Genomic DNA, 27477 nt, shown 5'->3' with positions numbered 1-27477 from the left:
TGACAGTTTCCTGTAGAAAACTTGCTTCAAACCCTGACTTTCTGGGTGATGCTCCTAGGAGAAAAATCAGCTGCAGGGGTCCGTCTGGCTGCCCGTGGGCAAGTGTTCATGCTGCCCTTGCTTCCTGCCACAATACAAAAAGCCAAGTTCATCATGGAAGTCTGCAGAGCTGCAGGTCCTAACACCGTGTGGTGGCCTTGGAGAGAACAGAGGGGAAACAGCTTTGCAAGACAGGCTAATGCCAGGATGGGGAGTAATGGAGCCAGATAACAAGCTTTTGATTTTTCTTTTGGCTTTAATTAGTCCTTTCAAGTTACAGGCAAGTTCAGGGCCGAGAGTAGAAAGGAGGAGGCCAGAAACTCTGCACAGGGCTGGGGCTATCTCTCCAGCCAGTCTGAGAAAGGCCAGGCTGCCGTTTAATGCACAGTATCAGTTTCCTTTGATTTGGCAGATACCTGAGTTCCTTTGCTCCAGCATTCATTTGGAGTCGACTCAAACCACATGTGTTTCATGCGACATCGGCCAGGCCAGGCTCTGTGTTGCCACGATGGCACCATTTGCAAACCCAGCTCTTCCTCAACCCATTTACAAGGCTGTTGGTTTAGTTTTCCTGTTCCCTTCCTGCCTAGAGGTGGAGGATGAACAAGATGAACTCTGGAGTTCTTGCTTGTCATGGAGTCTGACTCTCCCTTGAGCCCTGTGAAGTGGGAACTCAGTCCCAGATGACCTCTGTCCTGTGGTGTTCCTGTTGTAGGAAGATGGCAGAGGGCAGGGCAAGGTCCAGGAGGTTGGCTTTTAGTACTTGTGTTTTGTAGGGCAAGGGGTTCCCTGTGGGTTTTATCAGAGTTGCAACTCTAAAAACTTGAAGAAGGGATTTGACTAGCAATGAATATCGACTGTGCTCCAGGCTGTACCAGCTCTCTAAGTTAGAATGCTCCTCTCATGTGGCTCTTCAGGCTTTTCTAGCCCTTTTCACATCCTGAGACCCATATTCTTCCCCCTGAACTCACACCTCCAGAACTCAGAGCCGGGATCCGCATAACTCCTGGGCCACCTGCCTGCTTCATAAGGTCCCAGCACCTCCTTTGGCTATGTTCATTCGGGGGATAGGAAGGAATGGGAAGAACCCCTACTACAAGGCCCCTGGTGCCAGGAAGCATCCACAGAGCACTGGGCAGGCCGAGGCCTGAGGACTGGGCAGAGGGAAAAGTCTTGGGCCATGGGGGTGGAACCTGCTGACCCACAGCCCCCAGAGAGCTCGACGGTGCCTCAACTTCAGGTGAATCAAGTAAGGCTGGCCGTGCTCCCATCGGAGATGAGGGCTGGTTGGCCAGGAGTGGCCTCCTCATGGGAATATGTTGCTGTGGACATAAACAGGCCTGTTGCAAATGCACATTCCTGAGTGCGCACGGAGTGTGGAGGCTGGGGAAGCAGCTGGGGCTTTCTGGTGTCAGTGGGGTATGAGAGCAGCAGCTTCTGCCTTCGCCCTCTGAGCCGTGCTTTACCCCTGTCCTGGCTTTCTCCAGCCTGGGTGGAGAGAGGTCTCCCAAAACAAGTGGGTTAGTATCTGCAAGTAACTCTAAGGATCTCATGAGGACATGGGTATGAGGGGGGTCCTAGAGGGTCTGTCAGGGCCCCAGTTTGTCTTGGGACTCACAAGACTAGAGGTCAAGCTAATGAGCACTCATGTGGGGAATGGCAGTGATTTCATTTCTCAGTTTCTGTGGCTTATCCTTGGTGCATCTCTATCCTCAGCCCCTTTTGAAGGCTGCCATCCAGGCTCCCTGAGACCGCCTGTCTGCAGAGCATGTGACAGACAGTAAGGCTGAGGAGCCCATACCTGTGGCCTCTGTCATGTGCCAGGGCCTTATGCAGGAGAAGGCGATGGCTCTCTGTCCTTCTCTTGGGGGGACCTGACACTCCTGACTTGGAGTGGGCAGCTGGCTGGAGAAGATGCTGGGTTTGACCAAGCACCTGGCATCTCAGAATTCCCCAGGCATAGGGTTATCTATACCTTCTCTCCTTTCTTCAGCCTCCTGGGGCAACCTCATCCAACATTAATGAACTAGCGCCTCCAAATAAACTAATGAATGGCGAAACATGTATGGAGCCCTAGGAAAAGGCTTGGCAACGCACTGCCTCCTGGTGGATATCAAGCATCGTGGAATGGCATCTGTCTCCAGGAGCCCACACAGTGGAGGCAAGAGATGCACACCAGCAGGTCATTATGGCCCAGGTGATGGGAACAATGGCTGCGGTCATGGGAGTGACTGTCATTCACTCCACTTCATTCTTCCCTGACTTTGGAACCAATTGAGCCATGGGTAAGGGAGTCAGATAGTCTTGGCCATAGTACCGATTAGGTGGTGTGGAGAAAGGTGACATGCAGTAGGTACAGAAATCGGCTTCTCAATCTCTCTGTCAAGCTTTGACCTGAGTGTCCTTCAACTAGAAAATTTGGGTCCTTGGAGCAGAAACTATTATCTAGCATCACTGACTCACACCTGTCAAACCCCAGTAGTGGGAGCAGAGGGCAGAGGCTTCCTGCCTGTCTGGAAATAACACACTGGAGTTTGCATGGTACTTGATGGTTAACAAGGGCTTTCACACACCTTTTCTTCTCCCGCCAGTACTGTAGGATAATGGAAGGGCAGGCATCCTCTGCAGTTGAGGGAACAGAGGAACAGAAAACTCAAGTGTTTCACTCAAGGTCATGTCATTAGTAAACTGAAAGCTGTTCTGTATCCTAATTCTCAGCTTGGTGCTCTTCCCGTGGTGTTTCACAAGAGTGTTCTAGCGGTGTCTGTGGTAGGCAGTTCATGGTGCCGGGATTGCCTGATATTGGGGGGTATTTGTGATCCGGGGCCCTAGAGTGCTGAGCACCAGTGGAAGTTCCCAGTCACTGTGAGGCAAGAAAACCTCTCACATTTCCAGAAACCTCTCATTGAGAATCATTGCTAGACCCAGCTTCCACTTGACTCTGGGGTTTACCCACCAGCCCTGTGCAGTCCCACAAGGACCACACAGGCACAGGAGATGGAGCTTTTCCTTTTTAACTCAAAGCTCCCCTTCCTGCCCTGCTGTGTACATGACTGGGTGGCGACGGAGGTCCCCTTCCACGTGCCATTCCTTTGACTCACTGGTTTCCTAGGCATGGCAGTCCTGAGCAGGAGACAGGGTCACCCACTTGGACTCGGGCTGGCCTCACGTCCCAGTCTGGATGGTCACTCAGGTTGATCTGGCGCCTGAGATCCTGAACCTCCACGAAAGTGAGCATCCGGAATGGCCAGGCAGGCATCCCAGGCTCTGGCGCCTGGCTTCTGCAGGTCTTCTTGGGGTGTTTTCTTTTCCCTGTCAGCAGGAAGCACAGGGCTCAGACTCGATGGGGTTGTATCCTGTTGTTTATGGCATTAGACAAGGCTTGCTCTTTCTGCTCAGCTCTTGTCCTCTCTAGACCGGGAACTCCTCCTCTTCCCTGCACCATCCCTCCTCTCTCATCTCCACTACACTTGCCGCACACACCATGGTCCATGCCACACTCACGTCCCAATAAATGCACGCATCAAAAATCTCACACAGTGGTCTGAGTGCCCATCTCTCATGGCCCATGACCCTGTACTCCAGATTTCTTATTTAGCACTGGGTGCCTGACATATCACAGCCCCAATCTTTATAGAATCAAGTCTTCCCACTCTCTCTTGGAGATGGCTCCTGTCTCAGGTATTTAGGTGAAAGGCCCACCCACCTCCCTCTTTTTGGCCAGCAGGGTTTGCAGTGAAAGTCCCATCCCAGCCTAGTGTGCATGGTGCTTTGTGTGGCAGGTGGCTGAACCCTGGGGGATGTGCTGGGTTTGGCAGGAGCAAAGTTAAGGCTGGCTTCCTAGGCTGGATGTACTCCCCCAGGATGCCCACCCTGGAGGCCATTGGGTCAGCGGGGGGTGAGGCGGGACCCAGGAATCACACAGACTGAATTTTAACACAGATGGCTGCCAGGAGAGCTCAGCACAGAGTTAGGGTTGAGGATGTGGGGTCTCACAATACTGAGCCGTGGCCTGCATGTCATGAGCCCAAGCACAGTGGTGTGCACACCTGTAGCACACCCACATGCACACACCCATTCTCTCTGTCCTTGATGTCTGTCCTCCTCATTGCTGTCTGTCTGTTGCTTTCTCTGCTTCTCTCCTCTTGCTCACTCACTCACACTCCTGGTGCGTAGTCCTCTCTTAGCCTTTCTCTGTCTCCCTCTTTCTGTGACTTGTTCTCCCTCACCCCACACACTGTGCTTAGCAGCAAGTACAGTGAGATTCCTCTCTTTCTCTCTCTCTCTCACACACACACACGCCTCATGCAGTATGAGATAGCCCTGCCAAAATGGGAACCCGGACCTCTTGTTCAATGGGCACATAGACCAGCCCTACTTAACAATCCAGATCTGGATTTCTGGGCCTTCCTTTCAATTCCTGTCATCCTCACAGGGTGGCGTCTTGGCTGGGTTACTGGTCTGGGAGTCAGGATCTTTGGATCTCAGCCAGTCCCAGTTTGTGAGATGTCACTGGGCAAGCAGTTTCCCTTTTGCTTTGAATCACACATTTTATCTTCAAGAAGGAGATGATAAAAAAGTATCCTTTTAATAAAGAGTACGGAAGCTCATAAGGAAAGAGAAATATACAGATGTTAATAATGATAGACACACACAGCCCCTTATATTCATAGGACACTCTAACATCTTCATAGTGTCATCCTGTGTCTCCTCCTTTAGTTATAATAACCACCCAAGGGGACAGAAAGGGGCATAATAATATTGCAGTGATTTCATGCTTAGAATTTTTTTTTCTTCACCAATACCTGCTTTTGAGAGATTTGGGCTGTGCTTAAATCAGGTGTGATGTTTGGTATCTCAGGCCCTAGGATGTGCTCCAATTGCCTTTATTATTATTATTTCCCCATTCACCTTCCCCTTCCCCTCCTCTTCCTTTTTCTCTTCCTCCTCTTCCTTCTCCTCTTCCTCCTCCTCCTCCTCCTCTTCCTCCTCCTCCTCCTCCTTCTTCTTTTGAGACAGTGTTTCACTCTTGCTGCCCAGGCTGGAGTGCAAAGGCACGATCTTGGCCCACTGCAACCCCTACCTCCCAGGTTCGAGCGATTCTCCTCCCTCAGCCTTCCGAGTAGCTGGGATTACAGGCATACACCACCACAACTGGCTAATTTTTGTATTTTTAGTAGAGACAGGGTTTCACCATGCTGGCCAAACTGATTTCAAACTCCTGACAGGTGATCCACCCACCTCAGCCTCCCTCCAATTGCCTTCCTTTCTATATAGCACAGATTACAAATGATAGGAGAATGCATTTGGACACTAAGACACGTTTTGAGCCAGTGCTTACTGCTGTTACCTTCATGTGTCCCTCAGTTTTGTAAGGTGGAAGGGAAGGACTGCACATCACCACATCAGGCTTGTTTCTTTTCTCAGGAAAGTCAGTGGAGAGAAGGAAAAAGAGACAGCTGAGAGAGCTCTTCTCCATCCGGCCTCTCAATTTACATGTTTTCCCTAGTGTGTGTGGCCCTTTGGGCGTGAAATGGGGTCAGTGGGAGAGAGGCAGCCCACTCCCTTCCCTGGTCTCTGTGTCATTACTGTGTCTCTGTCAGTGTTCCAAAATATAATGGGATTTGTTCGACTGATTTATCCCACACGCAGGCAACATTACCCAGACCCACACTCAGACCCGAGGAGCAAGAGAGGAAGATACACGGCCGTGAGATTGGGGCTAATAAAATTTATTTCCACTAACCAGGGAATGACCTACCCCCTAACTTAGCCTGGGGAGCAGGGCCACTGCTTCCCAGCACCCACCAGAAAACACACAAACTTAATCATCATGGTGTTCCTCACTTCAATGACAGCCCTTGTGGCAGCTGAGGCTGCCTGTCACAAACTCTGGGAGGGAGAGTAGGATTTGGGATTCATGGACTGGTGGCATGGGATTTATCTGCCCCTGACAGGTAGCCACTGGGGTTCTCTGGAGCTAAAGTACAAAAGGAGAGAGGTGGCACCCCAGTAGGTTTTGGTTGTTACCGTTCGCAATGCTGAGATGCTTCCCTGGGATTTCCCATAGGTCTCGTGTTGGTTGCTAAACCAGCCCCCAGTGATAATGCCATCTGCAGAATTACAATTCTCTTGGTAGACTAGCCTAGAGCTCTGGCCTGTCCAGACTATCCCCAGGTTATTGTGCCATAGCCCTGTCTGCTTCTCAGAGAGAAGAACATGAGGCTCTTGGCAGCTAAGCTAATGAGGAGAAGGCTATGGGTTCAACCCTTAGGATTCTGAGCTAAAGCTTGTCTTTGGCTGCTATGCTCAGCAACCCCTAGAAGGGGTGCATTGCTACAGCTCGCTATTGGTTACAGCCTGGCCCGCAGAATGTGTGCTTGGCTTAATGCCCCTCTCCAGGGAAAACTGCTCAATTTAGTGACATTAGATCCCTATTAGAAGGATAGTTTGTTTTCATGATGAATGAAAGATCACTGAGATATCTGGTGGGCTTGGGTCACAGATGGTCCCAAAACATACATAGAAACTTCAAAATGAGTATTGAAAGAAGTGTTGCTTTTAACAAATGGCTTTCATGGTTCCATAGGTAGTTAAATGCCTTCATTTAATAAATATTTACATGAAAATCCCCAGCCCTACCTCCTAAAACACAATGACTTTCTATCCTGTTTTGTGGTCTGCTCTCCTCCTTTTTGAGATGCCCAGAAGCAAAGCTCTTGGTTCTTGAGAACTGGGGCCATATGATAGTCCCCACTTATCCTTGGGAGATGCGTTCCAAGTCCCCCAGTGGATGCCTGAAACTGCAGATAGTCCCGAACCCCATATATACTGTGTTTTTTCCTATGCATACTGTCATGGTTTGGCTATGTCCCCATCCAAATCTCATCTTGAATTCACATGTGTTGTGGGAGGGATCTGGTGGGAGGTAATTAAATCATGGGGGCAGGTCTTTCCTGTGCTATTTTTGTGATACTGAAGAAGTCTTAAGAGATCTGAGAGTATTATAAGGGAGTGTTTCCCTGCACAAGCTCTCTCTTTTTGCCTGCTGCCATCCATATAAGACATGACTTGCTCCTCCTTGCCTTCTGCCATGACTGTGAGGCCTCCCCAGCCATGTGGAAATGTAAGTCCATCAAACTTTTTCTTCCAAGTCTCAGGTATGTCTTTATCAGCAGTGTGAAAATGGACTAATACACATACATACCTATAATGAAGCTTAACTTATCAATTAGGTACAGTAAAAGATGAACAGTAATAATAATCATAAAATAGAACAGTTGTAACAATATACTATAGTAAAAGTTATGTGAACATTATCTCCTCTGTCTCTCTCTCAAAAATTTCTTATTGTGCTCTACTCTCCTATTTTTGGACAACAGTTGATCTGAAGCTGTAGTAACTGAAACCATGGAAAGTGAAGCCAAGGATCAGGGGAACTGCTGTAATTTGTTGAGTTGTTTTTCCAATGCCAAGACACTTTTCTATAAGCCCCTGCAATGATGGGTTTGTCTAACTGGGTTTTTGTGACTGTGGCTTGCTGGCTCTCCCTCTGTTTCTCTTACACATTCATTTTCCCTACAATCTCATTGAAAAAGACACCAGAAAGAATCATTCTGAGATGAAGCATTAGTAACTGAGTGTATGAGCCCTCACTCCAGCACTGTTTCCATGGCCTGTGCTCACAACCAGGGTGCAGGGGTCAACTTTTACCTGTTATAGGGCTTCTCTGGCTTGCTTTCAAGAGACTTCAATCTCATAGGGCCAGTGTGGGTCATGTGCCTGAAGGTCACGTGTCTGAAGGCAGACCTTCTGGGGAGGGCTAGAAGTCATAAAAGAGAAAGTTTAGGCATTACAGTGAAGCAATCAGAGGATTGGATAGTCAGGTCTTTTTGATTTCTTCTTTGTTACAGAAATCATCACTCAAGCATATGGAAATATCTTATAGAATAATAGCCTTTCTGAGGAGCTAAACCTAAGCCCACTAGAGACTCCCAGAGATATTTCTACCTCCCTGTGGACACTCTCCACTTACCTCTACCCCTGAGGAGGTAGTGGGGAGTAAACACGGTGTCATCTCAAGGGGTGGATGCATTTTGTGTATTTATGAACACCTTAGGGGTCAGCCGTCATATTTGAGATATGGTTGCCAATAAGTGGGTGATCATTATCTCCCTGTACTGCAGAGCTTTACAACTGGAGCCTGCATTTAGACATGAGCTATTACAGCTTATCTGATCAATATCTCCCTTTAAAAAGAAATCCCACATGTGCAATTCACTGATTCCCCATTTCCAGTGGAGGTGTGCTATGGTCAGCTCCCAGGATATGTGTATGTGTGTGCGTATGTGTGTGTTTGCGCACATGTGCATAAGTGTAATTAATGGGAAGAAATTTAGGGCTGCTCAACAAGAAGAATATAAAGACCTTTTCTTTTCTGTATCAATAGGCAGCTCATGGGCTTCCCTTCTCTTTTTCTCCTAACTTGAATTTCTTTTCAAAATGTCAGCTCTCACTTTCTTTTGGGATGCACAGACCCAGGAAAGGAAGAAGCCCAGCTTGGGTGAGTGGTCAGGGGCCTCCTTGGGAGGGGAGAGTTGGTTGATTCGGGTTCTGGAGATGGCAGAGCACTCATCCCTGGTGCTGGGAAAAGAAGTGGACACGTAGGCTCTTCCCCAGCAGTCCCCTGCCTTCCTCTGATCCTGGAATAGATTGTCTTTGTGACCACCCTCTAGCAACCCCAGAGGAAACCCCTGCTTAAGATCAGATTTTTGGCCAGGTGCGGTGGCTCATGCCTGTAATCCCAGCATTTTTGGAGGCCAAGGAGGGCAGATCATGAGGTCACGAGTTCAAGACCAGCCTGGCCAACATAGGGAAACCCCTTCTCTACTAAAAATAAAAAAAATTAGCTGGGTGTGGTGGCAGGTGCCTGTAATCCCAGGTATTCAAGAGGTTGAGGCAGAAGAATTGCTTGAACCTGGCAGGTGGAGGTTGCAGTGAGCCAAGATTGTGCCACTGCACTGCACCCTGGCAACAGAGCAAGATTCCATCTTAAAAAAAAAAAAATTCAGGTTTTTTTGTTTTGTTTTGTTTTGTTTTGTTTCTGTCACCACGAATTTGGGGCTTTGGTACCCATTTTGTCAGCAACCTGATAGGTAACTAGGGGAGGCACCTCACTTTCCAGGCTCTAGTGTCCCCTTCTGTAAAATGGGGCTGTTGGATTTTATAATCCTGAATTATTTTCCACATCTGAAATATGATGTGCAAAAGAAGGGCAGAATACTGTTTCATAAGCCAGAGAACTTGGACGTGAGCCCAAACCTCGCCTCGAGCCCAAACCTCACCTCCTCCTCAAAGTCATGCCTGCTCCCCAAGGCAGTTGGTGGCCCACTCTCTGGACTCCCCCAGGCACATAACTGAAGCAGGGCCCAGATGGCTTTGTCCAGTCATGGCCCAGGCTGTCCATCCCTGCACTGGGAAAGAGGCAGTTCTTTGGGGCATGAACTGAGACTTTTTCATCTTTATATTCTTAGGGGCTCACCTGGTGCTTGTGGCTTAGTAGGTTTTTCATAAATGTTCTTAAGCAAATTAGTAAGTGAGGAAAAGTAAATAGCATTGTCTTCATCTAGTGCCTGTTTCCCTGGCTGAACGCAGGGAGTTCCAATAGCCCAAGGAACCAAAGGTTTGGTGGAAAAAGGTTGGTCTAAAGATCCGGTTGGTCCCACCATGGGTGAGCTTGGGAAAATCTCTGATGTCTTCTTACCCCATGCAATGGACAGGAGTGGGGGCTTCCCAGCTGTGGAGGAGCATGAGGCTAGATGATACTTTTCCATTCAGGAAGGGCAGGAGAGCTGGTTTTCTCCAGACGAGAGAAATCTTCTCTCTCCTGGACCACAGGAGTTGCCCACAGAGTAATGGGAAGACCAGAACTGATTTTGTCTTCCATCCTGGGACTCAGAGATGGCTGCTGCTGCCTCAGAGCAGCAGGGCAGGTACATAGGTGGCTGGAGGAGTTGGGTGCATTGCACATCCCTGCTGGTCACCTGGTCTGCCTCTTCAGGGTCAGCTCAGGATGTTTGTAAACAGTGGATGCCTGCAGTAAGAGGGCAGCCTGTGGCTATGGAAGAGGCTGTGTCCCAGAGCTAAGCTAATTGGCCCACGGGGGATGGACCTGCTGACCTTTACCTCATTAGCACTGCATTTGGCCACTGAGCTCTGGCTTGGTTCTGACCTTTCCATAATAAGGACTCAATGTGAGGTTTCTGCAAAGGTGGGGCAAGCCAGGGCCGGGTCTAAAACAGCTTCGCTTGGCAGAGGAGGTGCAATCAGGACTCACGCCAGGGGCTGTGCAGGCTGGGGTCAGGGGAGGATTTGGGGATCAGGGGTCCACTCCGCCTCGTCACCTGCAACCTTCAAGATGGATTGGTGTGGCTGTCAGAGTGGGTGATAGTTGGTTCCTTAAGAGTGTGTCATTGAGGCCTAGGGTTAGGGGTGATGTCTAGGGTTCTTGAGGAGATCCCCCCACTGTTCCCCAGGTCTACCTCCTCCTCCAGCCCTTCCCAGGGAGTCTTCATAGAGACCACTGGACACTTCTGGGGTCCTTGGGCAGTGGCTTTGCAGCTCTGCCCCCGAGCCTGTGGAACTGCTGGAGGAAGGACACTGTCTGCATTTAAAATCCCCTTTTCATGGAGATGATAGAGTTTTTCAGAGTGCCAGTCTCTCTGCAGAGTGGGAGCAATTTCCCTGTAATTGGTAAAGTAACCGTAACTGCTCTGTCATTTGTATGTGGCGACACGTAATTGCACGGTAACCTTTGCCGCAGTGCACGAGGGAAGCGCTGTAAGCTATTAGGTTGTAATTCGGAGTGTCAGCTCCAGCTCCCCACGCCACCTCCACCACTGCCACACTGTGTGGCAGCCCCTGGGGAGGCTGCTATGGGGTCTGTCTGTATCCAGGTCCAGCTCAGGGTCCTGCTCCCGAGTGGGGATGCTAGGCACATGCTGTGTTCTGTAGTGCCCTCAGCTAGGAAGGGCCCTTCATGGTGATCTAGCCCAGTGCTTCTCAAACCTTAGCAAGGGGAGGTTGGAATCACCTGGTGGGGTGTGAAGACGAAGATGTCTGAGCCCCCACCCAAGACTTTTTAATCCAATATGTCTGGGGTGGAGCTCAAGAATGTGCATTTCTAATGAATAGCGCTCAATCTTCTGGATCTGAGACCATTCCCCAGCTCCTGCATTCAATTTTGTGACCAAATGTCTATCTGATTCTGAAAGATCTTTGGGAAGAACTACCTTTGCTATTTCATCTTCACAACATTAGCCCCTTTAATCTTGATGACACCTCTGAGATAGATACCATGAATTTCCTCAAAGATGCTGAGACCCACAAAGGTCATCTGACCATCTAATGACAACAAACAATAAGAGTGAACACTCTCAATAGAACTAAGTGTCAAACATTGTTCTATATGTTTTAAATTATTTAATCCTCACCACAGTACTATAAAGTATGTACTATTGTTATAATCCCCATTCTACAGGTAACAAATTAAGGTACAGAGAGGTTAAGTGACTTGCTCAAGGTCACGCAGGATTAAGTGGCAGAGTTGGGATTCAAACCTAACAGTTCTGGTTCGGTACTGTTACCCACTGTGAAACTCAGGCTTTTATTTATCCCATCTATCCACCCATCCATCCATCCATCCATCCATCCATCTACCCATCCACCCACCCACCCACCTATGCATCCACCTATCCATCCATCCATTTAATATACATATATTAGACTACTATGAGCCAGGCACTAAGCTAGGGGTACAAAGATGCATAAAACACGGTCCCTGTCCTTGAGCTCATAGTCCTTGGAGCACAGTGGATCAGCCATCTTAATTTGCACCCCATGCATTCTATGAGGACATTTGAGCCAGTGAAAAAAAGATCCAGTGTCCTCCGGATAGGGATCCAGACAGTGTGGCCCTCTCAGGGCTTCTGGGTCTGTCCACAGGGTTGTCCAAATGCGTTCCACATACATTCTCATGTAATGGGCCCGTATTTCCTTTCCTTGTGAGCGTAGAGTTGCTCTCTAATAAACAAGTGTTATCATAATCATGGCCAAACATTTTGTGTATTTGTGGAGTGACAGGAGGCCGGCCTGGGCCTAGGGCACGACTGGGCTCCTGATCATAGCAGAGTCCGGACCTGGCTCCTCTGGCTGTGGCTCTAATCTCACTGTTAATGGGGCCCAGGGGAAGGCCCAGCCAGGGCTGGAGCAAACACTCTCTCCCCCTATCACCAGGGGGCTCAGGAAGCCACACCAACCCTCACCTGTTGAAGGCTTTCACCAATTAGCCTCCCCTTCTTGGGCCCAGGCAGCCCTGGCATCTCTTCCCTACATGTCCACCTCCCAGGTCTGCAGGCCCTAGGGACCCTCCCTCCTCCTGCTTCAGGTACTGTAATTAGCTGGTGGTTTCAGCTCAGACCCAGCAACGCATACCGTGTTTGCAGTGCATGCTGTGGTCGAGAGGCATGCTAGGGCCACGCCCTGCAGCCATTCTACCCCTGTTCCAGGCAGGATTTCTATACACGAAAAATCAACATGAAATATCTTACACTGAAGTGCTTCCCAGCTCACCAGGTGCCTTCGCTCCTGCAAGCTTACCCACTCTATAGCCAAGGAAAGTCAGGTTAGAGAACAGTAGAAGCAAGTTGTGCAATTGGGAAGCAGCTGAGCTGCCATTTGAACCCAAGTTTTTCCACTGTTTCAATCTTAAAACTCCCTCCCCATCACCCCAGCCTCGAGGCAACAAAGAGCAGGGCCACCTGCTGCCACAGCTGGGGGACCTCAGCAATCATGCAGACCTGGATGGTGCTTGGTCAAAGGCCTCAGTGGCACCTGTATCACATTCAAAGAGAAAAGCCAAGCCGTGGGGAAACTTAGGGAGAAAGCTGTCATTGTCTCAGATCTTGCCTGGGCTTCTTGCTGCATGAAGTTCTGCAGAGGAAGACAGTCACAGGTCCCTGACTTTCTGGTGAGTGAATGATGTCACTGGTCAAATGTATACTCTCTTTTTGTACATGGCTGTTGATGTGCTTGTGTTGTGCCCAGCCAAGGGGAAGAATTGTATTCAGTAATCCTGACCACTCAGAAATGCAATTTTGGGAGCTGAGAGGCCTGAAGCCTCCTCGGGCTAATGAGGCCTATGTTTGTGGCAGAGGTGGTGGGGAACTGTGAAACATGGACTCCCTTTCTCCCTGCCTCAGTGTCCCCACCTTGTGCAGTGTGAGCAATCATTCAGCCATCTCTACTGGGAAAATGGATCATAACGGGCGATGTACAGACTTGGCGATGGCAGAGGTCCCTGCAGCACAGTTTAGGCCTGAGAAAGTCGGGGATGTGAAATCCTTGTGAACCAGAAGCGGGAACATTCAAGGGCCATGAGGACGCCTAGCATTCCAGGCTGCCCTCGGAAGGCCTGGCAGGTTGCCGTGGTCATATCCAGCAGGGACAGGGCATCTTCTCCCCTTTGCCTGGATTTGTCCTTCCTCTCCTCTGCTCCTCCCTTTAATTCTCTGCCTCCTGTCTCCTTCCCCATCTCCTTATTTAGGGAAGAATGGTAAAGATCAGACTAAATCTTGAATACTCCCTTGTAAATTTGACTCCTATAATTTTTTGTTTGTTTGTTTAGTAGAGACAGGGTTGGTCTCGAACTCCTGACCTCAGATGATCTGCCTGCCTCTGGTGGGATTACAGGCATGAACCACCATGCCTGGCCAATAATTTAATTTTTCTTTTCTTTTCTTTTCTTTCTTTCTTTCTTTCTTTTTTTTTTAAAAAAAAGGGAAGGGGAGAGAGTTGTGTTTGGCCTGGGCTGGTGGACCAGGCCACGCAAGAGAGGCCAGAGGCTATCAAAGGCCTGGAGAGCAGACGTCTGCTCTGCACAAGGCCTGCTTGGGCTCGCCCATGCTCCTCCCCATTTTCACTCTGGCTGTCCCTACCCTGTAGGAAGAAGGGGAACGGTCAGAGAGGCTTCCGATGTTCAGCAGGTTGCCTTCTTTGGAGGGACAGTGCCCGCACCTCTTCTGGGAGGGAGTGGAGGAGCCTCCTGGGGCCGGGTGAACACCTGTGCCTGGTTTCACACACTCCCTGGCAAGAGCCTGCCTGCTGTTCTCCAGATGCCCTTTCCTTTGCCCAGATTGAAGCCTTTAAAAAAGTGACACCTTGTATTTTATTTCACCCCTTTCTCTGCAAAGTCCAAAGACGTTTACAGGCACGAGTGCAATAGGTTTTATGGTAGCCCATCAAAAAGCAGGGACTGTTTCCGTCATCTTTATAGAGCAGAAAATAAAAGCACAGGAAAACGGAGTAACTCTTCTGAGACCACATAGTCCTTCCAAGACACGGTGGAAAATCCACCCCAGAGGGGTGTGTGCCAGACCCAGGCTGCTTGTGGGGAGTGCTGAGGGCTTTTCACCGGCTACTGCCGGGGTCTTCACCACTCCCCAGCACCACAGAGCCCAGGTGAGACCCTCTGTTTCATGGGGGACCTGATGGCCTGGTATAAAAAGGGGAGATTCCACTGGAAATACAGTGGGGGAACTGGCCCCAAAGCTTCCTGACTTCTGAACTTATACTTCCTGGAGTCAGGAGCAAGTGAGTCAGGGTCAGTGTCTCAAGGATATCTGGAGAATATTCTCTTTAAGGAACACTAGTAGGTGTTCCAGTCAAAATGGTTTAGCGGCTGGGTGCAGGGGCTCACACCTGTAATCCCAGCACTTTGGGAGGCTGAGGGTGGTGATTACTTGAGCCCAGGGGTTTAAGACCAGCCTGGGTAACATGATGAAATCCTGTCTCTACAAAAAATACAAAAATTTAGCCGGGCATGGTGGCACATGCTTGTGGTCTCAGCTACTCGGGAGGCTGAAGCAGGAGGATCGCTTGAGCCTGGGAAGTCAAGGCTGCAGTGAGCCATTATCATGTCACTGCACTCCAGCCTGGGTGACAGAGTGAGACCCTGTCTAAAAAAAAAAAAAAGAAAAAAGAAAAAGAAAAGAAAGAAAAGAAAAAAGGTTCAGAGAATAAAATGTTCAGGAGAGGCTGAGATAAGGTTAAACATATTTTTTCTTAAAAATACTTTTCAGACCTTTCACGTAACTAATCGTTATGAATCTCTTAGATGGTGTTAAAAGGCTTTCTAGAAATTTGCCTGCGGAGTCCTTTTGTGTAGAGCATATCGGGGACCTGGGTTTCCATGGATGGCACTTTGGGAAGTGCTGGTGTAGGCATGGCAGGGCCAGGACTGCCCGTCTTCACAATGCTGTAAAAGAGACAGGGAGCCTGCGATCAGAGCTCATAAAGCACCAGCTGTGGCACATTGAGTTGAATCAGCACCTTCCTTCCCCCACTGCTCCTTTCCCCAGCTGACTGCCCGCACATGGCTCTGTTGTGATAGTGCTCCTTACATGCTAATGTTTTCCATTCCCTAGTCTACACTTTTGAGTCCTTCTGTGTGTGTCTGCTCAAGATATGGAGACCACATCCCTTTTCTGTATAGATACAAAGACCACATTCCTCTTTGTGTATAGATACGGAGACCACATCCCTCTTGTGCCTGAGCAGAGTGGCCTGGAGCCCCTGCTCATCTGGGCTGACCCAGGGCTTTTCCACCTGAGGATGATGATGATAATAATGATGGCCAAAGCTCCCAAGATGGTGCTGGGAGGGGTTGGAGAAGAGGCAGAGACATAGATTATGGGGAAAGGAGACCTGGGATCGTGTTTTTTGCCTTGTCCCTGCATCTGCCTACTCAGGTGATTCTTCACAGGTCACCTAGTTTCTCTGGAGTGATGTTTTCCATGTAAAAAAGAGGGATTGTTAGCAGATGATTCATCTCTAAGGATTCTTCTACCTCCATAGTTTCCTGACTTAATATCTCTGCCAATTTCCCTGACGCTCCCTTCTAATTTTTCTCTTTTTAAAATTTTCAGCTCTTAACCATTGATGATAACTTCTGTGGCCTGGACATGAATGCCCCCCTGGGAGTGTCCGACATGGTGCGTGGGATTCCCGTCTTCACGGAGGACAGGGACCGCATGACGTCTGTCATCGCATATGTCTACAAGAACCACTCTCTGGCCTTTGTGGGCACCAAAAGTGGCAAGCTGAAGAAGGTAGGAATGAAGTGCAGTCCTTTTGGTTATTGTAAAGACAGTCTGACCCTCCTGGGCTGGAAATTATCTTGTGTCTTTTCGCTACCTTGGGCGTGTGGGCAGGTGATGCAGTTTGAGCTAAGGAGATACGCCGCTGTTGAGGTTATGATGATCATCTTGTGATTTCTCTGCCTCCGTGCTGAGGTTGCAGGGTGAGTGTGTGGATTCACCTCCTCCCTAGAACTGGTGTGCACATGAGAGGTGTCAGACTAGCCTTGCAGAGTTGTTCTAAAGGGCACATACTGTGTTCAATTTGAGCTTGTGCCTTTAAGGCAAAGGCTTTGCTGGGTCTGAGCAATTGGGGAAGGTGGGCAGGGGGAAGGGACAGGCCTGTTCCCCTTGCTTCAGCCCTTCTGGCTGCTGCATCATCTGGAATGCATTCAGGGAACAGAGGGAGGAAAGTGCAGACCTGGTAAAGTTGCAAATGGGGCCCAGAGCCAAGTTGTGGGCTGAGAAAACCACGGGTGCAATGGGAGCATGGAAATTGCTTCTGGTGAGGTCAAATGGTATGATCTGGGGACCTGACCTTTCCCCTGCACTTTCGGAAGCTGGCAGGTTCTGGGGTCCTGGGCGATCTTGGATCATCAGTTGTGTTGGGAGCAGTCATCCACCGAGGGATGTTCTGTGCTCAGGCTTCTCATCTCATGAGTTGGAGCTGGCCCTACAGCACATGTCCTTCTTGATTGGATTGAAAGCCCTTCTAAGATGGTAGGCAGGATGTCCTGTTTCCTGTTGGCCAATAATTGCATTTTAGTCCTTTCCCAGGAAATATTGGTGATTTCATGTGGAGCTCTTGCTTGCTTTATTTTGGCTTCTCTTGGAGTTCTCTGGACATTGTGTGGACATTTACTCAGATTGAGTAAAGAGGCACTGCCTGATTGAGACTGAGCCTTAATCCCTCCATTTCCCTTTGCTGTATTTCTGGCTGCTAGCTCTGGATGGTCAAGAGGAAATGTGCCGGGCATATTTAGAGGACTATGCCTATTTTACCATCCTACAGTGTAACAGCCCAGCAATCATTTCTGTTGGCATCTCTGTGGACTGGTGGTGTGTCTGGAATGGGAGCATGAGGAGGACAAGAGGCGGGCACCCCAGAGTGTGTTTGTGACTTGGGAACTTGTGTGTGGAGTAATTCTATGGGTGATGACTGGGAAAGAAAACAATGAGCACTGGGGAAACATCATGGTACTCTGCAAGAATGGTGTCCACGAGGCACCACGCAGCCGGTGCTGCCTAGGAGGAAGTAACCGCCTAATTTGAGTGGACCGCCTTCAGTGTCGCAACCAAAAACAGCAAAACACATCTTTAAGAATTGTGTTTCATAATTCATTGCAAATAATTATATTTCATACTTCCTTTCTGTGAAGAAAATGGTAAACACAATGGAATCTTTCCTTGCTGCCTCAGACTCCTCGTGAGTTTTGCTCACATAATGAACTGAGTTTTGCAGATGCCTAGGGAAGATGCTGCGAGGTGTGGGCATGTTGTCCCCACACAGCTCCTGTGTCTGATTGTTGCTGCCTTCCCGGGTCTTCCTCTTATGCACTTGGCCACTCATCACTTCCAGTTGCTGCCAGGAATCCTGGTTGACTTCAGCACCCTTCCTCCTCCCTCATTCTGCGGCTTCCAGCTTTGGTAGGCTAGGAAATCAGATTGCCAAGCTTACTGAAATTGTGTCTGACAAGCGTCAGTCCACACTGAGGAGAGAAGTGTGTGAGCTTTTGGGTAGGGACTTCAGATGGCTCGATTCTTCAGTAGGATTCGGCAAGTTTGGTCTGCTGGAAAAGTGAATTCTAAATACAGGGGACATTACTATGTACAATTCATGCACTGAGACCTGCTTCGCCTGCTGCAATGGGTGAATGAGCACTATTGAGAGTAAATAAGTCAGCAAGGCAGTATGGGGGATGCTTTAAGTCTTTTCTCCAGTGAGCTCAATCTCAGTGCAATGGAGAAGCTAACTTCCTGCCTTGCTCTAAAACAGTCCTACTCACTGAATTTCCTACCAGCTGCCAGAGGACCATTTACTAGCTGGCAGGATGGAGTAGACCCTGGATGAGGATTTGTGTACGCGTGTGTGTGTGTGTGTGTGTGTGTGTGAGAGAGATTGTCTGAGCTGGTTGGGCAGTGAATGTTATCATTGAAATGAACATTGAGAGTTCAGTGCACATAACAAAACAGTTATTTTCTCTTGGAAAAAGGAAGGTGTTTCCTGTCCATGGATGCATTGTAAACCCAAGACAGTCAACTTGCATTTTTGTGCTGTTGGTCCAAGGTTGGGTTGAGGCATTTGGTGGCTGGTGCTCTCTCACCTGTGGAAGCCTGTCCAAATCTGTTCCCCGACAGGGAGGTCAATCAAGTGCAGCACCGTGAGTGTGGAATCAGGACACCCCCAGGAGCCTGGGCCAGCAAGGCGCTCAGAGACAACCCTCCTGAGGCAGGTGAGGACAGAGCCCAGCAGTCAGGCAGGCAGGCAGTGACAGGTGACACACGCAACACCCCACCAAGAGCCTGGGGCTTCATAAACCGTGGCTGGCATTTCCATCTTTTACTTTGGTGGATTGATGTAAGAACAGTTCTGTTTCAGCCACCTGGGATATTCTATCTAATTTCCAGAGCAGTGGTGGGGCTGGTGAGGCATAAACGTTTCAAAGGTAAGAGCGCAAGGGTCAGTTGCTGGGAATGAGCCTTCAGTCCTCCTGGGGAAAGCCAGGCCACCGGTGGGGGGGGGGGGGGGCAAACTTTCTGCTCTGCAGGCTCAGAGTGGCAGCCTTTTAATAGTTTTGCTCACGCCCAGCTCCCGTGCCTGCAGACTCAGCACAGCTGGCCCAAGGGAACAGTCTGAGTTGGGAAAGGAAGGCTGGGCCACCGAGTCTGTTGTTTGAAATAATAAAAAAGCAAAAGTGACCCGTTTATTTATTTTTTTTCGAACAATAGAATTCCCCACCCCCGCTCACTCACTAAGCACCACTCCCCTTTCCTTGTAATAATTCCGACTCGCTTTTCCCAGAGGTTATCAGGACCACAGTCACCTTTTGGGCAGAGGCCCAGCCATGACAAGTTGTGAAGCTGCAGGAGAATTTCGCTGGAAGTTTTGCAAGCGACTGAGGCCAGGGCGTGAAAATAATGGAAATCATACTGTAGCCATAATTATAGAGTTGGTTTCTCTGAGCCCTGTAATAATCTCCTGTGTGTATCAAGGCTTTACGGTATGACAAGAGACTGGAAATGGGGGTAGGTGGTCAGGAGACAGCTTGGGGGGATGCTAAGAGTAAGGGTGTTTGCTGTGGGTTTCAGGGGTCCAGGAGCTAGACTGAGCTATCTGTGGGCTGCCCTCAAAATTACTGAGTTTTTATTTTGCTTGAAAGGCATGAGTCCCAATCATTTGCAACCTTGTCTTTGATGACCGTGATTTCACTCCTCTGGTGCACACATCACATGAAGCAGGGGGAAAGGAGGTGAGGAAAGTACCAATTTTAGATGTCTTTGATGTTTTCTGATGTGTGTGTGTGTTGTCATGGTATTGGCAGCCTCTTCCTGTGGTGAGCTTTAAGGGTATGTGTGTAAAGAAATATGACCTATAAATGCTACAGTCATGAGTAGGTGTCTAGGAACTTAGCAATAACCTACAGACTGTTAATATTTCCACTATAGGTAAAAATCGTAAGGCAAATGCCATCTTGACTGGCTTTAGGGCCAAGCAAACCTAAACCTTTGGCTTGAGTTGGGACAATCAGCTCAGTGTTGTCTCAGAAGCACAAGATTTCTTTGCTTGAATATTTCTGCTGAAATCCTTTCCCTCTCTCTCTTTCTCTGCCTCTTGCTTTCCTTTCACTAAGTGATCATTTTTATGGCTGCTGTTCAGTGGTGAATTACTGCCTGACATTAGTGGGAGAGACTAATGTTCATTGTGAACCAAAACATCATAAACTTCCACTTGAGGTGCGATTGCTCCTCTCGCTGGTGATTGCATCTTCCCTGGATGTTTTTGCTAGGTTAAACTGTTCACACCTAAGGGGGTGGAGCGCTGTATGGATGTTGGTTAAGTCAGGCTGGCCCTGCTATTAGCCTGTTGTAGGACATGCATCCATGTGTCTATGCACAGACGAATCCATACCAGCCTCTCTGAGTAGGAACTGGGTGCACATTCCCATGGAGGGGCGATAGGAGTATACAGTACAAAATCATTCTTATTGGGAATTGTCATGTAGATTAATTTAATCTTCTTAAATTTTTTTGCTTAAGCCTGTTTTAAAATTAATTTGCTTGTGTTCCCTAGACCTTCAGCACAGGTCCACAAGGGGGAATCACCCAGGAGTGGATTGGAATGGAGGGAGACCCACCTGGGGTGAACATTGCTTCTCAGGAACAGATGCTGTGTGTGTGTCTTCAGTGCTCGAGTCACAAAGCAGTATCAGATCAGAGAGTCCAGCCCCTGCTTTGTTGTTCCCTAAATGTACCTGGGAATTCTTCCTAAAATTACTCTGGAAATTTGAATCCACTTTAACTAAAAATAAATATTCGTAGCATAGAAAGCCCTGCAGATGGATGGAAGTGTCAGGAAATCAAATGGAGATACAATGTTGGAACACCAAATAGAACAGGAACCTGCAGTTAGGGCAGAGGGCATGTGTATTTGATACAGGGTTGGGTCAGGTAGTTCTGTTGTGCTATATGTTTCTCCAGCCTAAGCTGCCATGTTCTCATGTGTGATTGATCACAAGCAGAAAGGGAAAGAAATGCAGAAGCATCAGGGCTGACCGATTTCCATGACAGGAAAAGACCATCTATTTGCTATATTGTGTCTGCGTTTTCCATCCTTGGTTTTGCAAATGTTAAACCTGCATAAACCTTACCCTGTGCGTTGTGTGAAGGGGAGGCTGAGGTTGAAGAGCTCCAGGCAGAAGATCCCACAGGTGTACCAGCAGTGCCATCCTCCCTCCTCTGATTTCACGTTCAACCACAGACAGATGGTATTCTGTCGTTAGTCTTTCCAGCCTGGGAATTCTAAGACTGGCCCTTCAGACTGACCTTGCCTCAGACCAGTGCATCCGCTTCTCAAGGGCCTTCCTCCCACCTCGTTTCAATCTCTTCTGCTGTGTTTTAAGGTTTCTTCCCAAGTTGAACTCAGTTAATAAGAAGAGCAACTAGGCTGGTTGATGTCCTCTTGGGCATATTTTATATTCTGGAACACTATTAAGCCCTCACTCAATCACCCTTTTGATATAAGTGTGGCCACACTGGCCCTCTTTTCTTATCTTTTCCCATTTCTCACTATTCTGCCCTTGGGCCCACCCACCTTCCCTGCAAGTCCCTGGGGGATCTCGAGTGGTCCCTCTGTGCTAACCTGAATAAGCCTGGGGAGGTATTCTTATCGTGAAGTTTCTGCTGCAGCCAATAGCGAGGCACTGTTGCATTCTCCTCCTGGCTTCATCCTGAAACACACGTTGAGATCCCAGCAAAGAGTTTCTCAGGAACGCTTGTCATTCTGTTTTCCAAGTGATCATTGCTGGTGCACATGATTTAAAGAGATCGTCTTAAATGAGCTTTGCCAATTCAAGATTTATTGATACATGTGCCACTTTTTTGAATCATATGTGTGTATATATACACACATTGGTATAGAAAGATCCTGATCATAAATTAAAATGCAAACACATTAAAATTGAAGAAAGTGCTGCAGAAACACCCCAAATCATAGAGCACATTCAGTCAGCTGATACACAAATGTCAGACACACTAGAGGAATTTATCCAGTGACACATGCAATTGAAGTAAAATATTGTGCTTTACAAGAACATATCATTAAAATGAAAACTAGCAGCATATCAGGAGTCTGGCCATGTAACCAAGACAACAAAGATAGGAAAGGATGAAAGACATGATGTACAGAGGAAGAGGGAGGAGGCAGAGGCAAGAAGAGGGAATGAGCCCCCAACCATAAGTGGTCCTTTTACTGCTGGGCTCACACCTGCTAGACTCCGGATGGGAGGAGAATAGAATCTTGAAGACTCCCAGAGAGGGTAGAGCCAGAGGAGGTCTTTGTTACCAGAAATTGCTATGATTTCCTCAGCCACTTTGATGGGGAAGGCAGTGGCAGTTGGAACGATTCACAGCTCACCAGTTGATGTTCTGGTTGGGGGTCTGCTGAGAGTCCATACTTATTCTTAGGGAACTTCCTGGGAATGTATCCACTGGGCTTGCTTATTGGTGATATGGTGCTGCTTTTCCCAGCAGTTCTGGCTTCTCATGGAAGTATGCATGGTGACTTTAAAAGAGGTCTCTTGGCTGGACACAGTGGCTCATGCCTGTAATCCAAGCACTTTGGGAGGCTGAGGCAGGCAGATCATGAGGCCAGGAGTTCAAGACCAGGATGACCAACATGGTGAAACCCCGTCTCTACTAAAAATATAAAAATTAGCCGGACATGGTGGCACGTACCCTAATCCCAGCTACTCAGGACCCTGAGGCAGGAGAATCACTTGAACCCAGGAGGCAGAGGTTGCAGTGAGCCGAGATCACGCCATTGTACTCCAGCCTGGTCAACAGAGCAAGACTCCATCTCAAAAACAAACAAAAAAGGTTTCTTCAAAGCTCTCACACTCACTCCGTACCTTCTCTTCTGGCCCATGAGACACAGGTGTATTAGTTATCAATTGCCGTGAACTACTCCAGAACTTAGAGGCTTTGAACAACACTTATTATCATACATAGAGTTTCTGTGGTTCTGGAATCTGGGCATGGCTCAGCTGGGTCCTCTGGCTTTGGGTCAAGGTGTGGGCTAGGGCTGCAGTCATCCCAAGGCTAAAGACCGGAATGAGGAAGAATCTACCTCCAGTGTCACTCCCAGGTTTGTTGGCAAGCTTCAGGTCCTCACTTGAGAGATCCCTACATTGCCATGTGGGCCCCCCCATGAGGCCACCTACACAACAATGTGTGAAGCAGCAGGCTTCTCTAGAAGGATGTCTGAGAGATGGGGGTGAGAAAGAGGCTGAGTAAGGTGCAGGCCTTTGTCATTTTGAAACCTGGTTTCAGAAGTGACACCCCATCCCCTTTGCTGTATTCTGTCTTAGAAGCCAGCCACCGGGTCCAGCTCACACTCCAGGAAGGGCTCTACAGGTCATGAGCACCCAGAGGTGGGGATCACTGGGGGCCATGTTGGAGGCTGCCTTCTACACGAGCGCTTTGTTTCTCAGCCATTGAGGGGACTTGAACCCATACTTTCAAACTTCAAGTTCACTTTTGGTAGCAGGGAAAAGGACACAGCCTTCCTCAGGAACACCAGTGGCCCAGGCACTGAATCCTGTCTTTTGACTTGTGGCTTTGATTGTGCAAACACAGTAGAGAATCCAGAGGATAAACAGGAGGCTGTGAAGCAGTTGCCACACCCACAGGACCAGGGGTGAGAAAGCTTCCTCAACAAGGTGGCCTGGGGGCTCAGCAGGCAGTCCCAGGTGCTCTGTTCATCTAGAGAGAGGGCAGTGCTCGATGATGGACAAAAGACACTTAGATTTTGAATCAGTAGCTGCCGAGAACTCTGTGTGTCCATGGAGAATCCATATCTTCTGTCTTTGGCCTCTGTGGGGAGGCCCCCAGCATCTTAGGAAGGGGTTGTTTTCTTAATGTTTAGGGCTGGCAGAAAAGAGGTGATGCAGAGGAAACTACCAAGCTTTGAACACCGTGTAGGCACCAGGATTGTTCTAGATGTTTTCACATGTTACTTACATTGATTGTCACGTGTAATCTTCAATTTTTTTTTTTTTTTTGAGGAGATGTTACACCTTCCATGTAAAATGGAGGAAAGGGGTTGGGTAACTCCCCAGAGGTCACATGGTCTAATCTGAGGTTGTCCTGGCCCTGTATGGAGTAATATCATGGACTCTACCTAAGGCCCGGCTCCTGGGCTGTACAGTAGGTCACCTCTCCGATGGAGGGAGGAGGTGGTGGCTGGGCCTCTGGTACCTGCCCCGGAGCCTGTTGCTCAGAACCCTCCTTTCATTCCCTTTGTCCCTGCCCTGACTCAGGTCCTGATGTCCATGCTAGGGTGGTTGAAACTGATTTTCCCCTCTTTAATCCATCTTTCTGGGATGGATTAAAGAGGAGAGCACTTTAGGGACAGGAAAATCAGTTTGGATGGATCCTAGATGGCAGATTCAGCTTCCTAAAGCAGTTCCAATCCTCTCATCCTTGTCACTAAGAAAAACAAAACTGGACTCGTCTCACCCACCCTTCCGTAGACCCTTGCCTGTGGTTCTGCCTGCGTGGAAGTGGCCCCAACATTCTGAGGACTCAGGTGCCCGACTCAGCCATTCAGCCTCAGCTGGCTGCCTCGGCCTTCACGTTTTGAGTCCTCAAGGGCCCTGGCTAAATTTAAATACCAAGGAAGAGGCTCCCACCTGAGAAATAGGAGGGGACTCCTGCCTCCGTGGCTGTTCTCACATCACCAACCTGCCTCCATGGGCAATTTCCTTCTCCGAGGGCAATGATGCCGGAGCTCGGATCCCACAGCCGAGTGGGAGGTGGCCATGGGGAGGGCAGGAGGTTTTGTGGGAGGCAGCTGAGCTGTGCTTTTCCACTTACCCCTGGCGAGCTGCCTGGGACAGACTGGGCCTATCTTTGTCTTGGTTTCTCACTGGAGTTGTCCCTCCTAGAGCCTGTGTGACTGTGTGCTGTGGTTCTGGCTGATTTTTCCTGTGATGGGTTATCCATGGTCCCTCTCTTGACCCATTTGGAGGATGATGGCTTCTCCCTAATCACGGATCATTATTGCTTTGCAAGCCCTCTGGAGTGGAGGGCCTAATGAGCCAGTCTCCTTGTTACTCCCGGTCACCTGGAGCACCTGTCACCACCAGCACATCCAACCTTCTTTTTCCAAGTGTCTAGCCCCCAAACCTGAGCTTCTCGGCTCTTCTCACAATCCTTTACCTACTTTCCTCACTTTCACCCCTTCCATTCTTACCTTTTCCTTCCTGTCACTCTGTAGTATTGTACTTTTAACTTCACTTTCACCCCCTCCATTCTTACCTTTTCCTTCCTGTCACTCTGTAGTATTGTACTTTTAACTTAGTGAAGATGTGCTCACAAATGTTATCTTGACCAATTAATTTGCTCAGGATGATGTGGAGTTAGGAAGGCCTGAGGCAGTGTTGACTTTGCTATTTCTTTATAGATATGGGGACTTGGGGGAATAGTATGATTGGATGGGAGGTTAGGGAGACTACTTCAGAAGTGTGCATAGTTCTTTATATAGTCAAACCTCTTTTTAAAAAAATGCAAAGAGACCAGGAGCAGTGGCTCATGCCTGTAATCTCAGTACTTTGGGAGGCCGAGGTGGGTGGATCACTTGAGGCCAGGGGTTCGAGACCAGCCTGGGCAACATGGCAAAACCCTGTTTCTACTAAAAATATAAAAAATAAACAAAAAGAAAAATTAGCTGGGCATGATGGTACATGTCTGTAGTCTCAGCTACTCCAGAGGCTGAGGCAGGAGAATCGCTTGAACCCAGGAGGTGGAGGTTGCAGTGGGCCGAGATTGTGCCATTGCACTTCAGCCAGGGCAACAGAATGAGACCCTGTCTCAAAAAGAATGATTAATAAATAAAATAAAAGAATATGAAGAATCTATAAAGAGCAATCCTCTTTCCCCCCAAACCACTCCTGGCGGCCCACTGCAGGCACTCATTGTTCTCTCCGTCACTCATTGTGGGGGTCCCAGGCTCACTAAGGTGCGGGCAGAAGGCCGTATTCCCCATGCCCTGTGTTGTGGCACAGCTGCATGGGGACCCAGTTCTATTTTGTTGGCTTACTGGGTTTCCCTTATGAGTCCTTTTAGGAAAGACTCTCCACTTACCCCTGGTGTGCTGCCTGGGACAGACTGGGCCTATCTTTGTCTTGGTTTCTCACTGGAATTGTCCCTCCTACGGCCTATGGGACTGTGTGCCACATTGCTCCAAAGGTTGCATCTGTGAGAAGTGGGTGTTTGGGGTTTTACCCCACCTTACAGGCTCTCCCTTCTTTGGGGTTGCCCTCTGACACTCCCAGTGCCTCACCTAGTCCCAGTTTTCCTTTTGGGAACTTTTTTTTTTTTCCCCTCAAAGAGATAGGGTCTTGCTCTGTCACCCAGGCCAGAGTGAAGAGGTGCTATCGCATCTCACTACAGCCTCAAACTTCTGGGCTCAAGTGATCCGCCTGTCTCAGTCTCCCAAGTAGCTGGGACTACAGGTATGTGCCACCATGCTCCACTAATTTTTAACATTTTTTTATAGAGATGGGGTCTTGGGTCTTGCTATATTGCCCAGGCTGCTCTTAAACTCATGACCTCAAGCAATCCTCCCACGTCGGCTTCCCAAAATTCTGAGATGTATGAGCTACCATGTCTGGTCATGGGACATTTTTTGAGCTGCCTTCCAGAAAGTTTCTCCCCTCCTGGAGAAGGCTTCTGAGGCTTTGGTGGCAAGGAGGTTGGAAGGAAAGAGGTGGGTTGTCTTTCTGCTTAACCACTTTTGCTTTCCCACCAAGATATGAGTATTCTGGGGCTGGAGGTGGCTAAATTTGAGTGTTCCCAGGTATTGTTGGACCTGAGAGGCCAGAATGATGTTGAAACCACCTGATGACCTGCCCTCATCATTGCATCCAAAACTTAAACCGAATCCTCCTGTGTTCCAGGTATTCCCATGGGAGTCTCAGATACAAATTGCCATTTTGGCCTCCAGGCAGGAGATCATATATGGGTGCCTTATATACATTGTGGTTTTTATTATAATGAAAATGATTAGATATCTTCAGTCTACCTTTAAAAATCTGTAAGTCAATACATTCTTTACCTTGGTCTTTCTGCAACAAACCAACATTTCCTCCAGTGATAATTCAGCTCTGTCCCTTTTGTTCTTCCTTCCCCCACAGAGCATAAAATTTATCCATGATTTTCTGTCAAACAGGATTCCTCTACTACAGGTATCTCTTGTGAAGGGTAAACAGATTTTTTTTTAATGTTGCATGTAATTATAACCATATTTTAAATGCATCAGGTTAGCATACCTGGAATATTTTATTTTATTTTATTTTATCTTTATGATCAAAGTTGTCCTGGACCTTTCCCTAGACATACCAGACTTGGGAGAGAAAAATATATCTTAAACCTCACTTAGAAAATGAGTCTTTTTTAGATCCAGAGAGGTTTAGTTAGGCAGTGTTGGCTTATGCCCTAGGTGGGCCTGAACTTGTACACTGTTGAC

At 48.5% G+C, this 27477-nt stretch overlaps 1 protein-coding gene across 1 annotated transcript in view; it reads left to right on the top strand.

Annotated features, from left to right (window-relative positions):
* Positions 1 to 27477, top strand: part of PLXNA4 (plexin A4) — a 449849-nt gene that overhangs the window by 68342 nt on the left and 354030 nt on the right. The window contains exon 3 of the mRNA XM_007982959.3: positions 16023 to 16205. Coding sequence (XP_007981150.1) covers positions 16023 to 16205 — 183 coding nt within the window. The remainder of the gene's footprint in view (positions 1 to 16022; positions 16206 to 27477) is intronic.

This window comes from Chlorocebus sabaeus, chromosome 21 (assembly GCF_047675955.1).
Source record: "Chlorocebus sabaeus isolate Y175 chromosome 21, mChlSab1.0.hap1, whole genome shotgun sequence".
In the NCBI taxonomy this organism is placed as follows: Eukaryota; Metazoa; Chordata; class Mammalia; order Primates; family Cercopithecidae; genus Chlorocebus; species Chlorocebus sabaeus.
The sequence above is the reverse complement of the archived record's forward strand: the minus strand, read 5'-3'. Positions and strand labels throughout refer to the sequence as shown.